The sequence below is a fragment of the Panthera pardus genome, unplaced genomic scaffold (genome assembly GCF_024362965.1).
Source record: "Panthera pardus isolate Hobbes unplaced genomic scaffold, ASM2436296v1 HiC_scaffold_8, whole genome shotgun sequence".
NCBI lineage: Eukaryota > Metazoa > Chordata > Mammalia > Carnivora > Felidae > Panthera > Panthera pardus.
In genome coordinates, this window is record NW_026527013.1 from 51,855,395 (window position 1) to 51,868,663 (window position 13,269).

General features: G+C 39.3%; 1 protein-coding gene across 3 annotated transcripts in view; it reads left to right on the top strand.

Annotated features, from left to right (window-relative positions):
- Positions 1 to 59: 59 nt before the first annotated feature.
- The window catches only part of FANCD2 (FA complementation group D2), a 62,577-nt gene continuing 49,367 nt past the window's right edge, over positions 60 to 13,269 (top strand). For 2 of the 3 annotated variants that reach the window (XM_019428188.2, XM_019428190.2), the window contains exons 1-10: positions 60 to 269; positions 2,087 to 2,165; positions 4,312 to 4,452; positions 5,029 to 5,096; positions 5,493 to 5,596; positions 6,208 to 6,268; positions 7,196 to 7,248; positions 9,969 to 10,047; positions 11,074 to 11,198; positions 12,498 to 12,585. In XM_019428188.2, the coding sequence (XP_019283733.2) occupies positions 2,102 to 2,165; positions 4,312 to 4,452; positions 5,029 to 5,096; positions 5,493 to 5,596; positions 6,208 to 6,268; positions 7,196 to 7,248; positions 9,969 to 10,047; positions 11,074 to 11,198; positions 12,498 to 12,585 (783 nt within the window). In that variant the 5' untranslated portion in view covers positions 60 to 269; positions 2,087 to 2,101. Of the gene's footprint in view, positions 270 to 2,072; positions 2,166 to 4,311; positions 4,453 to 5,028; positions 5,097 to 5,492; positions 5,597 to 6,207; positions 6,269 to 7,195; positions 7,249 to 9,968; positions 10,048 to 11,073; positions 11,199 to 12,497; positions 12,586 to 13,269 lie in introns of all 3 variants that reach the window. The other variant, XM_019428189.2, reaches the window with a different exon arrangement.

Sequence of the window (13,269 nt, forward strand, 5' to 3'; positions counted from 1 at the left end):
GGCAGCGCACTTCCGGCGCGGATGTTTTGCGTCACGGTGAGGCGAGACTTGGTGGCGTCAGCGTGGTGTAGCGCCGGGCGCGCAAGTCGAAAACGAGGGGCGGAGACGGCTTCTCGCGGGTGAGAGGAGTCGCGGTCGTCGTCTCTCGAGGCTCCGAGCGTCTGTGGTCTGGTCGCTAGGTCCCGGCCGAGTCCGGTCTTTCCTTCTGGGGCTCCGCGCCCCAAACGTCGGCCTCCTCATCTGCCCTGTCGTGGAATTTAGCCCCCCAGGTACCTCCCTGCGTCGTTAAAATAACAAAATGAGAAAGGCTTTTACCCCCAACTCGTTTCCGAAAGACTTAGTCCGGACAGCTGGCCCAGCCCACCAGTCTGTCCAGGCTTCTCTGGAAAGGAGGCATGTTACGGGCTTGCCCCCTGATGTCAGACGGCCATGATTTACCTTAATTTTTCTGTCTATAAAATGGCCGATAATGGTCATAGATACTTCACGAGGCAGCGGATGAAGAAAACGCTTAGCAGGGTGCGTGGTAGTTAGTAAATGTTAACTATTTTTGGAAGACATCGTTCTAATTAAGAGTGAGTATCGGTGGTCGGTAGTGCGGATTCTGGAGTCAGACTGCCTTAGGATCCCATTTATGCAACTGAAGGAGAATAATAATGGTACCTCTCTCCAAAAGGTTAGTGAGTAATGAGGTATTCATTATAAAGCACTTAAAATCGTTCTTGTTAGTTATTAATATTTACTTGCCTGCCATCCATTCTCATTTAGCGAATATTTCCCGAAATTTTATTCCAGGTACTGTGCTAGGCACTGGGGATGCTGAGATAAGTCATTCCGGGTTCCTGTTGTGAAGGAGCCCTGCAGTCTAATGTGATGTGGTAGGGGATCCTATATACACTCTGTGGAACAGGGAAGCTGGAGTTGCAAACCGCCTTGGGGATGGGAGGAACATTTTTCAAGGAAGATGACATTTGGCCATGTCTTTCAGGATTAGTAGTTTCCAAGCAGAGAGGAGCGTTTCAGGTGAAAAAAAAAACCTTATGCAAAAGTGCTGAGACCAGGAATGTTCTGGTTTATGAGAGACACTAGGAGGCCCTTAATGTGGTTCAGGCCCTCCCCTACCTCTGCAGTTTCATTTCTTCTTTGATTTTTTTTTTATGCTTATTTATTTTTGAGAGCGAGAGTGGGAGAAGCGTGAGTGGGGGAGGAGCACAGGGGGGACACAGAATCTAAGCAGGCTCCAGGCTCTGAGCTGGCAGCACAGAGCCCGATGTGGGCCTCGAACCCATCAACCATGAGATCATGACCTGAGCCGAAGTCAGATGCTTAACCCACTGAGCCACCCAGGCACCCCTCTGCAGTTTCATTTCTGACTACAAGCTCCTTACTTGTTCACTGTTGAGTTTTTCTCTGCCTGGACTACTCTTCTCATACATCTTCTATTGGTAATCTCCTGTTTCAGCCTTCAGGTCCCTGCTTTAATACCATTTTCTCAGATGATCCCTGAAAAATTGTCCCAGCTTTTCTTCATCTCCCCTACCCATATCTAGACTAAATGTCCATGTAAGCCCTCATAGCATCCTGTACTTTTGTAGCACTTACACAATGTAGTTAAGTAACTACATCAAGATCATTCATTACTATAATTTAAATTCCCTGAGGGCAGGGATCATGTCTTGTTCACAATTCTAACCCCAGCACCTGGGACAGTCTCCAACATATAATCCTGTATTAACGAGTTAAAGGAGATGGTAGATTGGGGCTAGATGATGAAGGATCTCGAATGTCAGAAAGAGAACTGGGTTTTATCCTTCAGCAGGAAGAAAGTGGTCTGGCTATAGAGGCAAGTAGGTAAAGTCTTGAAAGCAGGGGAGTATTGACCAGATACAGGAGTTGAAATTCTCTCAGCACCTGGATTTAGACAGTATTAATGTAAAGACTTCTTTGGTATAGAAGTGTAGAAGTTCTTTGGCTTTTGATAGAGTAGTTTTCTTTGAGCTATAGCTTTGACTTTTCAGGATTTATCTAGCTTCTAGAGGGTAACTTCTACCCTCTGACTTTGCTCTCAAAAGTAATTTAATTACAGAAGACTTTGGTCAGAATGGTTCCCAAGAGAAGGCCGTCAAAATTGGAGGATAAAGAAAGCCTGACAGAAGAGGCTTCCAGTAAGTATCTAGTTATTTGTTGTTTTATTTCCTATAACAAATGTGTGAGGCACTTACAGAGAAAGTTCCTCCTTTCAAGCTGGGAATCATCACGACTTAATGGTTAGAACACACAGAATCTGGTATCAGGAGATTTGGGATTGAGTTTCTGCCTCTGATTCCATGTATGACTTTGGGCATGCCCACTGTCTCTGAGCTTCAGTCTCCACATCCCTAAGAGGAATGAGTATTATAGAGCTCATCTACTTACATCATCTAGATGGTGAGAAAAAGGTACAACATAGTCTGTATCCTTTAAACTTGTGGTCCCCTTTCCTCCCTTAAAAGAAATTATGGGGGCATCTGCCTTGCTCAGTCAATAGAGTGTGTAACTCTTGGTCTCGGGGTTATGAGTTTGACCCCCCCCCCCCATATTGGGTGTAGTAGAGACTGCTTAAAAGTAAAATGTTAAAAAAATTACAATACAGATAGACTGATGTATGAAGGAAAGGAAAACACATTAAGGGTGAAGAAACAGTGTAAATTCTGTCCATATGAGAATGTGGTGGACAGAGGCCCTAAGAGTTCTCATGAAAAGAGGTTGATTGTCTTTTCATTTATTATACTCATCTACTCTGTTAAGGTAGTTCTAACTTGTTACATCATTAAAGGAGAAGAATAAATAATCATACTTAATTTCAAGTATCTGTTTTGTTTATCATTATTTAAATTTATTTGTTTGTTTTGAGAGAGAGAAAGGGAGAGAACTCGAGCAGGAGAGGGGCAAAGAGAGAGAGGAAGAGAATTCCAAGCAAGCTCCGCAGTATCAGCACAGAGCCTGATGCGGGGTTGAACTTTCAAACCATGAGATGGCCTGAGCTAAAATCAAGAGTCGGACACTTAACTGACTGAGCCACCCAGGCGCCCCATTTATTATGTTTTATTACTTCTCTTGGGTTGAAAACCTTGGGATAAAACCACTCTGGGCTTTGTAGTCAAAGGCTTGATGCAGGAGAATCTGCCTGATTCTTTCTACCCCTGCATCAAGTTGCGTGCATCAAGATTATTACCTCCTGGAGAACTTTTTAAAATTCACACGCCCAGGACCCATACCTGAGATTTTAATTGAGTAACTATGGGATGTGACCTAAGAATGCACTTTTTTTTTTTTTAATGTTTATTTACTTTTGAGAGACAGAGCACAAGAAGGGGAGGGACAGACAGAGCGGGAGATATCGAATCTGAAATAGGCTCCAGGCTTTGAGCTGTCAGTGCAGAACCCAATGCAGGGCTGGAACTCACAAACTGCAAGATCATGACCTAAGCTGAAGTCAGACGCTCAACCGACTGAGCCATCCAGGCGCCCCTTTAAGTTTATTTATTTATTTATTTATTTAATTTTTTAAATGTTTTATTTATTTTTGAGACAGAGAGACAGGGCATGAGCAGGGGAGGGGCAGAGAGAGAGGGGGACACAGAATCCGAAGCAGGCTCCAGGCTCTGAGCTGTCAGCACATAGCCCGACGTGGGGCTCGAACTCATGGACCGTGAGATCATGACCTGAGCCGGAGTCGGACGCTTAACCGACTGAGCCACCCAGGTGCCCCTAAGTTTATTTATTTTGAGAGAGAGAGAGCATGCACATGCAGGGGAGGGTAGAGAGAGAGAAAGAGAAAGAATCCAAGCTAGGCTCTGCACTGACAGCACAGAACCCAATGGGGCTCGATCCCGCTAATCGTGAGACCATGACCTGAGCTGAAACCAAGAGTCAGATGCTTAACTGACTGAGCCATCCAGGTGCCCCAAGAATGTGCTTTTAATAAGCTTCTCAGTGATTCCAGTGCAGTGGTTTGCAAACAACAGTTTGAGGCACCCTGACTGCTTTAGAATTTGGGTGATTAAACAGTTCCATGGTTATTTTTATTAGAAGTGGCATGTTTTGAATTCTCCAAATCAAAATGCAATAGATAAAAATAATTCTATTTATTGATTGTTTTATTTGTACGCCACTATGTCTGACCATTGTTAGAGATAAAATTTTACTATAGCATCAATTTCAATATAATTCTTCAAGAACCCATCAACTTTCCTCTTAGGGTTATTCTAAAGTTTACATTTTTTAATCTTTACTGTTTGTCACATTCTTGAAAATTTTGTTTGTTTTCAGAAGCCAGCAAGCAACCACTTTCCAAGAAGACAAAGAAGTCTCATATTCACAATGAAGTGGAAGAAAACGACAATGTTTTTATAAAGCTTCTTAAAACATCAGGAGTTATTCTTAAAACAGGAGAGAGTCAGAATCAACTAAGTAATATTTTAATTTAAATCTTTTCTCTGGGTTTGGTGCAGGGCTCAGCACTGAATCATGGATTTTCGAAATAGAGGCAATGAAGATTAAAAATAGAAGTATTGTCTTTCTTGAGACAAAATTAACGTTGAAATTGCTTTTTAGAGAATATTGTTATAGTTTTTGGTTCTGATTAATGCATGTTAAGTAAAGTAATTCTAATTTTTTTTAGAAAAAATTATATACTTGTATTACTTTGTGTTTTATTGTGGAAAAATAAATTAATACTCGAGAGTAATTAGATCTGTGTCAGAATAATTTCAGACGAAAATTTATAAAGCCATGTAAAGCTCTGCTTTTAGGGCATAGATTACTTTATTCTGCTAAGATTATGGCATATCTTTTTTGGTACACTTAATAGCTATCCTCTATCAGAGCTAAATCTGTTTTACGATGGGTTTAGAAAATTTAGCTCTGAAATTAGGTTGAAAATATCTTTATTGGCTTCATCAGGCAGGAAACATAGGTCTTTAGGAAAGTAAAAGTATAGTGGGAGATATTAAAGATTCTGGTGACCATCTGTTTTTTTCCTCATAGCTGTGGATCAAATTGTTTTCCAAAAGAAGCTCTTTCAGACTCTGAGGAAACATCCTTCTTATCCCCAAGTATGTGTTTCTTCCTGGTACTTTTGCTTTTTCCAGCACTACTCTGGAATTGGGGATTTAAAGATGCAGGCATAGGGGTGCCTGGGTGGCTCAGTCAGTTAAGTGTCCGACTTGGGCTTGGGTCTTGATCTCAACGGTTAGTGAGTTTGAGCCCCACATCAGGCTCTGTGCTGAGAGCTCAGAGCCTGAAGCCTGCTTCAGATTCTGTCTCCCTCTGTCTCTGACCCTCCCCTGCTCACACTCTCTCTCTCTCTGTGTCAAGAATAAACATTAAAAAATTTAAAAAAAAGATGCAGGCATAAAGTTGAATGGGCTAGAATGATTTTTAGTTAATCTACAGCAAATGTTAAACTAAAAATCTTAACTCTTAACCTTTTTTTTTTCAATGTCATTAAGATAATAGAAGAATTTGTGAGTGGCCTGGAATCCTACATTGAGGACCAAGACAGTTTCAGGAACTGCCTTTTGTCTTGTGAACGTCTGCAGGATGAGGAAGCCAGGTATGGAGTGGAGGCATAGAATCTTGCTGAAGTTTAAGCTGTTAACACTAACCAAATTGCGGGTTGGGGATGAGGGGAGAATGCATTTTTTTTGTAATTTCACTTTATTTTTATAACCCTTTTTTCTTGGGGCACCTGGGTGGCTCATTGGTTGAGTGTCCCACGTGGTTTTGGCTTAGGTCATGGTTCCAGGGTCGTGGAATCAAGCCCTGCGTTGGGCTCCATGCTAAACATAAAGCTTGCTTGAGATTCTTTCTTTCAGTCTGCCCCTCTTCCTGTTTCTCTCAAAAAAAAAAAAAAAAAGAAGAAGAAGAAGAAGAAAAAGCAACTCTTTTTTCTTCAGTTTTAACCTAACCTTTAAATTATTAATTTATGTTTATGAGACTAAGAGCCCAGGGTGTTTTCTGGAGTGTGTCTCATCTGTGTTGATAGAATTTTAACTCTCTTAACAGCCTGGTTTAAGAGCCATCTTCTCATGTTCTGTATTTCTGGTATAAGAGGATAGTTTCTTTTTAAATACTGTATATTTAACCAATTTTATGAAGAAAAGATGGTAAAAATATTAAAACAGGGAAAACAGAACAGAAAACGAATGTCTTTTTTTTTAACAGCATGGGCGCATCTTACTCTAAGAGCCTCATTAAATTGCTTCTGGGAATTGACATATTACAGGTGAGACTGTGCCACATTTTCTGTGAACAATAGATGGATGTGATTTGTGGTGTATGCCCAAGTATAAATGGCATAAAGGGTCAGGTAGGGTTAATCGGAGAGTTTGGGTTTGCAGTAGTTTACCATAGCCCTGTTGCAGAAATATATCTGGTAAGCCAATATCTGCAGCTTTGGACTGAGCTAATTTAATTAGCTCAGTACATTTCTTTAAAATATTCTATATTCCCTCAGCCTCTGATTCTTGATTTGTAAAGCTTCCTCTTGTGTGTCTGTGTACCTTATATATCTCTGCCATATTCACATTTGTATCGTCTCCTATATAGGTTTTTATTTGCTTATTAACTTGATTTACCCTTTTCCTCCTCCTCTCTTTTAATATGTTGAGTGGATAATGCTTTGACATGTTTTAAATGTTTCACATTATAAAAACATATACAGTGGAAATTCTTGTTTTACCCTGTCCTCCATTTTTTTCTCTTTTTTTCTTTCCCACTGCTAATCTTCCCACACTCCTATCCCTTCCTTCTCTTTGGAAATCTTCAGTATAATTTAGTTAGATTAAATTTAAGAGCCCTCTTGTTCCTCTGGAGTGAAATCTTCTCTTTTTGCAAACTGTTGGATAATTTTTTAAGTCTGCATTTCATGAACTAACAGTTGTCATCATATTTAATATTATTATCTGATTATTTTAATACTGCATAAATCATTTTGCAATTTTTTTAAAGATACATTAATGACAAGTCTTTGTATTTCAACAACTTATATTCGAGATATAGCCAGCATTCAAGTGGCCATTCTTAAAATGAGATTTTGATTATACCAGAGTTGTTCCTCCCAGAGCTCTTGTTGGAGCACATTATGGCTAATTATATATTTCTGTTGTGTATTTCAAGACCATCTCCTAACTCCTTATGTCTTCTTTTTCAGCCTGCCATTATCAAAACCTTATTTGAAAAGTTGCCAGAATTTCTTTTTGAAAAGTAAGTGGAATTACTCTGAAATGCTTAAATTACTTTTGTGTACTTAAGTTTCTCTCTGAAAAGATTACTGTGAAACATTGGTTTCTCTAAAAGTCATATTGATCGTGACACCAGATTCTTAAGTGACTACTAAGATTTTACTAGGTGTATTTTGAAAAAAATTTAATCTGTTTATATGACTGCATGTTCCTAGAAGGATATACCATAAACTGGTAATAGTTGTCTCCAAGGAGGGGAGCCAATTGCTTGGTGTCAGATGTTCTATGAATACCATTCTTTACCTTTTCAATTTTATGATGTATGTGTGTGACTTTTTTTTTTTTTTTTTTTAATTAACAACCTAATAGAAAAGTAGAAAAAGGTCACAAATAGATAATTCACAAAGAAATACAAGAGTGTCAAACATTTTTTTAAATACTCAGTTTCACATTTAAAAAAAATAAAAAGTAGGGGATGTGCCTGGGTGGCTCAGTCAGTTAAGTGTCCGACTTGAGCTCAGGTCATGATCTTGTGGTTTGCAAGTTTGAGCCCCGCATGGGGCTCTGTGCTGACAGCTCAAATCCTGGAGCCAGCTTCAGATTCTGTCTTCCTTGCTCTCTGCCCCTCCCTCACTCTCCCCCTTTCATGTTCTGTCTCTCTCTCTGTCAAAAATAAACACTGAAAACGAATTAATGCTCAGTTTCATTAATAATTAAAAATACAAATTTAAAACAATAAATACATTTTTTTCCACTCTCAAAGAATCTTTGTTATTCAGTGTAATGAACAGTCATGCTTTTACATTACTAATGAACATAATAAACTGGTTGAAGTCATTCTGAAGGGTATTAGGTTGTGTGTATCAAAACCTTCCTTAGATTTTGCATACTCTTTTTTTCTTTAATTTAAAAAAAATTTTTTTTTAATGTTTATTTATTTTTGAGAGACAGAACATGAGCAGGGGAGGGGCCGAGAGAGAGGGAGACAAAGCAGGCTCCAGGCTGTGAGCTGTCAGCGCAGAGCCCAATGCGGGGCTTGAACCCACCAACCATGAGATCATGACCTGAGCCAAAGTCGGATGCTTAATCGACTTAGTCACCCAGGCGCCCCTACTTTCTCGTTTTTAATGTGTTTTTTCTTTTTTTTTCTTGAAGTTTATTTTCAGAGAGAGAGTGAGACAGAGGGAGCAAGCAGGGTACGGGTAGAGAGAGAGGGAGATAGAATCCCAAGCTGATAGCGTGGAGGCTGACATGGGGCCTGAACCCACACACTATGAGATCCTGACCTGAACCAAATTCAAGAGTTGGACACTTAACCAACTGAGCTACCCAGGCACCCCTAATATGTGTTTTTTCTAGGCCTTGTATATAATAATAATAATAATAATAATAATAATAATAGTAAACTTACAGATAGTTCTTTACAAATTTGTGCTTTGCCTGAATGGCTCACACTAGTTGCTTTATGTCTTTTTCAGCAGTTACATTTGACTGCACTAAACAAACATTGAGAACACGGTCAAGGAAAGGAATGGAAGGTTGTCCAAAACTGTAGACATAGGAGATTGAGGAAGGCAGAGACTGTCATTTTGGGGGAAATAATAAGTGAGCCAGAATTTCTTCATCTGTAAATGATTTTCAGTACTTTTACATAATCTAATTTGACCTTCTGTGTTTCCAAAGCACAGTGCTTGCTTTTATTGGTACTTATCATAGTGATGTATTTAATATTCTACCTTTTAAAAATATTCTTGGGGCTGTGTGGCTCATTGGATTAGGTGTCCAACTGTTGATTTCAGCTAAGGTCATGATCTCACAGTTTGTGGAATTGGCACCGCATCTGACTCTGCGCTGACAGTGCTGACAGCACAGAACCTGCTTGAGGTTCTCTGTCTTCCTCTCTCTCTGCTACAACCCCCCCGCCTCAAAATAAATAAATAGGGGCGTATGGCTGTCTCTGTCGGTTAAGCACCCGACTTCAGCTCAAGTCATTATCTCATGGTTTGTGAGTTCGAGCCTCAAATCTGGCTCTCTGCTCTGAGCTTGGAGTCCACTTTGGATCCTCTGTCTCTTTCTCTCTCTACCCGTCCCCTGTGTTTCTCTCTCAAGAATGAGGAAGCATTAAAAAATAAATATAAATAAGTAAATAAATAAATAAAAATATTCTTCTTACTCAGTTTATTCAAATTTATCGCCTTGATTTTTTTTATGTTATTATTAAGAAATACTCTACAGACCTTTTTTTAAAAGTTTTTTTTAACTTTTTAAAAATTTTTTTCTTTTTTTCTTTTTATTTTTGAGAGAGAGAGACAGAGTGTGAGTGGGGGAGGGGCAGAGAGAGAGGGACACACAGAATCTGAAGCCGGCTCTAGGCTCCGAGCTGTCAGCAAGAGCTTGTTGTGGGGCTTGAACTCACAGACTGTGAGATCATGACCTGAGCTGAAGTCGGTCGTCCAACCAACTGAGCCACCTAGGTGCCCCACTCTACAGACCCTTCTTAACCTTTCTTTAAATGCTCCCCAGATGCCGCCACTGTTAACAGTTTAGTGCATCTTCTTGGATCTTTCTCAACATATACGTCTCATGATTTTCTTGTATCATATGTCTGTCTAACACAGCTTGTAATGTGTAAATGTTCAGTAAGTGTTCATTCAGTGTCTGAAATGTTTTGTGCAGTATTAAGGCTTGCTGTTGTGTAAGTCAGAAAGGCTAAGTTTCTGTCTTCTTGTCCTAACATTTCAGTGTGAACAGTGATGGACTTAACATGCCCAGACTCATCATCAGTCAGCTGAAATGGCTTGACAGAATTGTGGATGGCAAGGTAGGCTTTGGGACTTGTTCTGTCTCTTAGATTTAGAGAGTCTGTTTTCCAAATTTAACCAAACTTTTGGAATTTGCAGGGTTTTTTTTTCTTAACTGAAAATTCACATTTTTCTGTTTATTTGTTAGCTTTTTTCTCCTGTCATAATTTGAGAATCATGGATATTTCACCTTTTAAATTTCTCCAAAAATTTTTTTTCTAATTATGATGAGTAGATATCATCTATTAAATAAATTAAAAGAATTGAAAAGAAGTTAAGTAGCTGTCCAAAGTTGAGAGATTACTGTTTTATTTCTCAAAAGGTATGAGATCCCACACCAGCCTACCGCACTGCAAATATTTAATTTGATTGCATATGAGGAAAGTTTTAGAAAGTTTTTGCAATTAATGTGAATTGTTATTAAGCACCTCAAAAAATTGGATCTTTTTTGAGCCTAGGGTTAAGGCCTATTTCTTTTCAGAATTCATTAATTCATTCTATTAATTTTTGTCAGACATTCTAAGGCTAAATCTTTATTTGGAAGAACATGAGTTTTAGAATCTCCTGTGGGCTAGAATTTTGGGTCTGTCACTTTTTGTGTATCTTTGAGCAGCACATATCCTCACATTTTAAAAATGGGAACTATCGGTGTACCTGGCTAGCTCAGTCAGTAAAGGGTGCAACTCTTGATCTCTGGATCATGAGTTCAAACCCCACGTTGGTCATGGAGCCTACTTAAAAAAAAAAAAAAAATGTAAAAAAAGGGGGCGGTGGAATTGTCACACAGACTCCAGAGTTGTGAAGATTAAATGAAGTAAAGTATATAACAGACCCATTAGATAATATAGTATCCACTGTACTTTTTTTTTAATGTACCATCCCATGTGTGAAAATTCCTGGGTCATTTACCTCTCCATTTAGGCTTTGAGTTTATGTATAGGTGTCATATGATACACAAGATAATTCCAGCTATACATTTAACGAGGAGGAAGTCTTTCTCTGTTCTTGGTAATGTGCAACAGTTCTAATGGCCTCTTCCACTGCAGGATCTCACCACCAAGGTCATGCAGCTGATCAGTATTGCTCCACTGTACCTGCAGCATGACTTTGTTACCAGCCTACCTGAGATCCTAGGGGATTCCCAGCATGGTGATGTGGGGAAAGAACTGAGGTGAGTAAGTTCCCACTCTGGCAGCCTTATTGCTGCAGTATGAAACAGTAGTGGTAACATATTGATGGCATCTACCTTCCATGAACAGGTATGGGATTTGACTTGTTTTTGTAATAATGAGTATATATTTGATGCATAAAGTAGACCCATCTACTTTTTTTAAAGTGGTATACCTGTTGTGAATATGAAGTCTGGGTTATGATTAGGCGTATAAACATAATCCCTTTGTTTTGTTAGCATATCTTCCACCCAAGGAGTCCTCAGTTGTGACTGCATGTCCCAATCATTTGTGGAGCTTATCAAACATCTATATATTCTTTAGTCCCTAAATGATTCATTCTGATGTACATCACATCAGACCCAGTGTTGAGAGCATTGCTTACTATCATTTATGTGAAAAATAGTAATTGGTAGGGCAGTGATTAAGGAAGGGAGAACACTATCCCTATGTAATAGTGTTTCTGTTTTAATGCAATTTCTTGCTTATCCTTGAAATAGTTTTTAAAAATTCAATTTGTAATACTTCCTTTTCTTTAGATGTCTGCAAAGCTACCTCTAGAAATGTCCAGTGATTGCTTGCCTTTGTGTTTTTGGGCAGTATGCTCCCTCTGGGTATAGTACTATACCATCCACTTGGCCTGCTTAATTCCAGCTTGTCGTTCTGCATAGCCTTTTCTTAGAATCCATCACTGTTCTCTGCTCCTGTAGCACCCTGCATGTATATCTATCCTACTTGCCATACTTCATTGTAATTGGTGTAGGTTTTCTTCTTCTTCTCCTTCTCCTTCTCCTTCTCCTTCTCCTTCTCCTTCTCCTTCTCCTTCTCCTTCTCCGCCGCCTCCGCCGCCGCCTCCGCCTCCGCCTCTGCCGCCGCCGCCTTCTTCTTGCTTTATTATTATTTTTTTAAGTAGGCTCCATGCCCATTGTGGAGTTTGAACTTACTGAGATTGAGAGTCATGTGCTCTAGCAACCTAGCCAGCCAGACACTCCTGTTGTAGGTTTTCTTTTTCCTTTTTTCCTTTTCTCAGGAAGGATATGTGCCAAACTCAGTAGTAGTTACCTCAGGGTACTAGAGATGGTGAGGAAGAGCTTCTTGTTTGTACTCTGTTGTTTGAATTTTCTGTAATGAGCATGTATTTTTTAAAAATCAAAACAATTTTTAATGAAATAAACTGTAAACAAATTCAGTGGAAACAAAGTGTATCTTCTCTTCCCATACTCTGAGTGATTTTTCTAAGTAATTATCTGCTCAGCTCTGTTAAAAGTTGCATAGATTTTCTCTTTTTCCACCATTCACAGTGACCTTTTGATGGAGAATACTTCACTCACTGTTCCTATCTTGGATGTCCTTACCAGCCTCCGACTTGACCCAAAGCTCCTGTCTCAGGTAGGAAGGACTGTGCTGTACAGAAACATAGCCCACTTTCTTGCCTCCCAGAACCAGTGTCAGTCATTGCCTTGAAGCAGTCATACATGAAAATTTGATTTTGAAACAATATTGAATGATATTTCATCTTTTTTTTCTCTTTTTGATGAATTTCATTTGCCGTAGTAGGATGGATTCACTTTTCTGTTTTAAAGCAGTAAGTTTTAATGGATATCTTCTATTTTGCATAATATTTATGCACTGCTCTCCATAGGAATAACATTTTTACATGTCTTCCTCCAGCTAGTGGAAAATTTAGGCTCTAAATTGTAAGATAACACTTTTACATTTATCACCTGTTTTTTTTTAATAGTTATACTTTATTTTATTTATTCTTAATTTTTAAATATTTCTTTTTGAGAGAGAGACAGAGACAGAATGAGAGTGGGGAGGGGCTGAGAGAGTTGGAGACAAGGAATCCGAAGCAGCTTCAGGCTCCAAGCTGTCAGCATAGAACCTGACACAGGGCTTGAACCCACTAGCTGTGTGATCATGACCTGAGCCAAAGTTGGATGCTTAACCGACTGATCCACCCAGACACCTTTCTTTCTTTCTTTCTTTCTTTCTTTCTTTCTTTCTTTCTTTCTTTCTTTCTTTCTTTCTTTCCTTCTTCCTTCCTTCCATCCTTCCTTCCTTCCTTCCTTC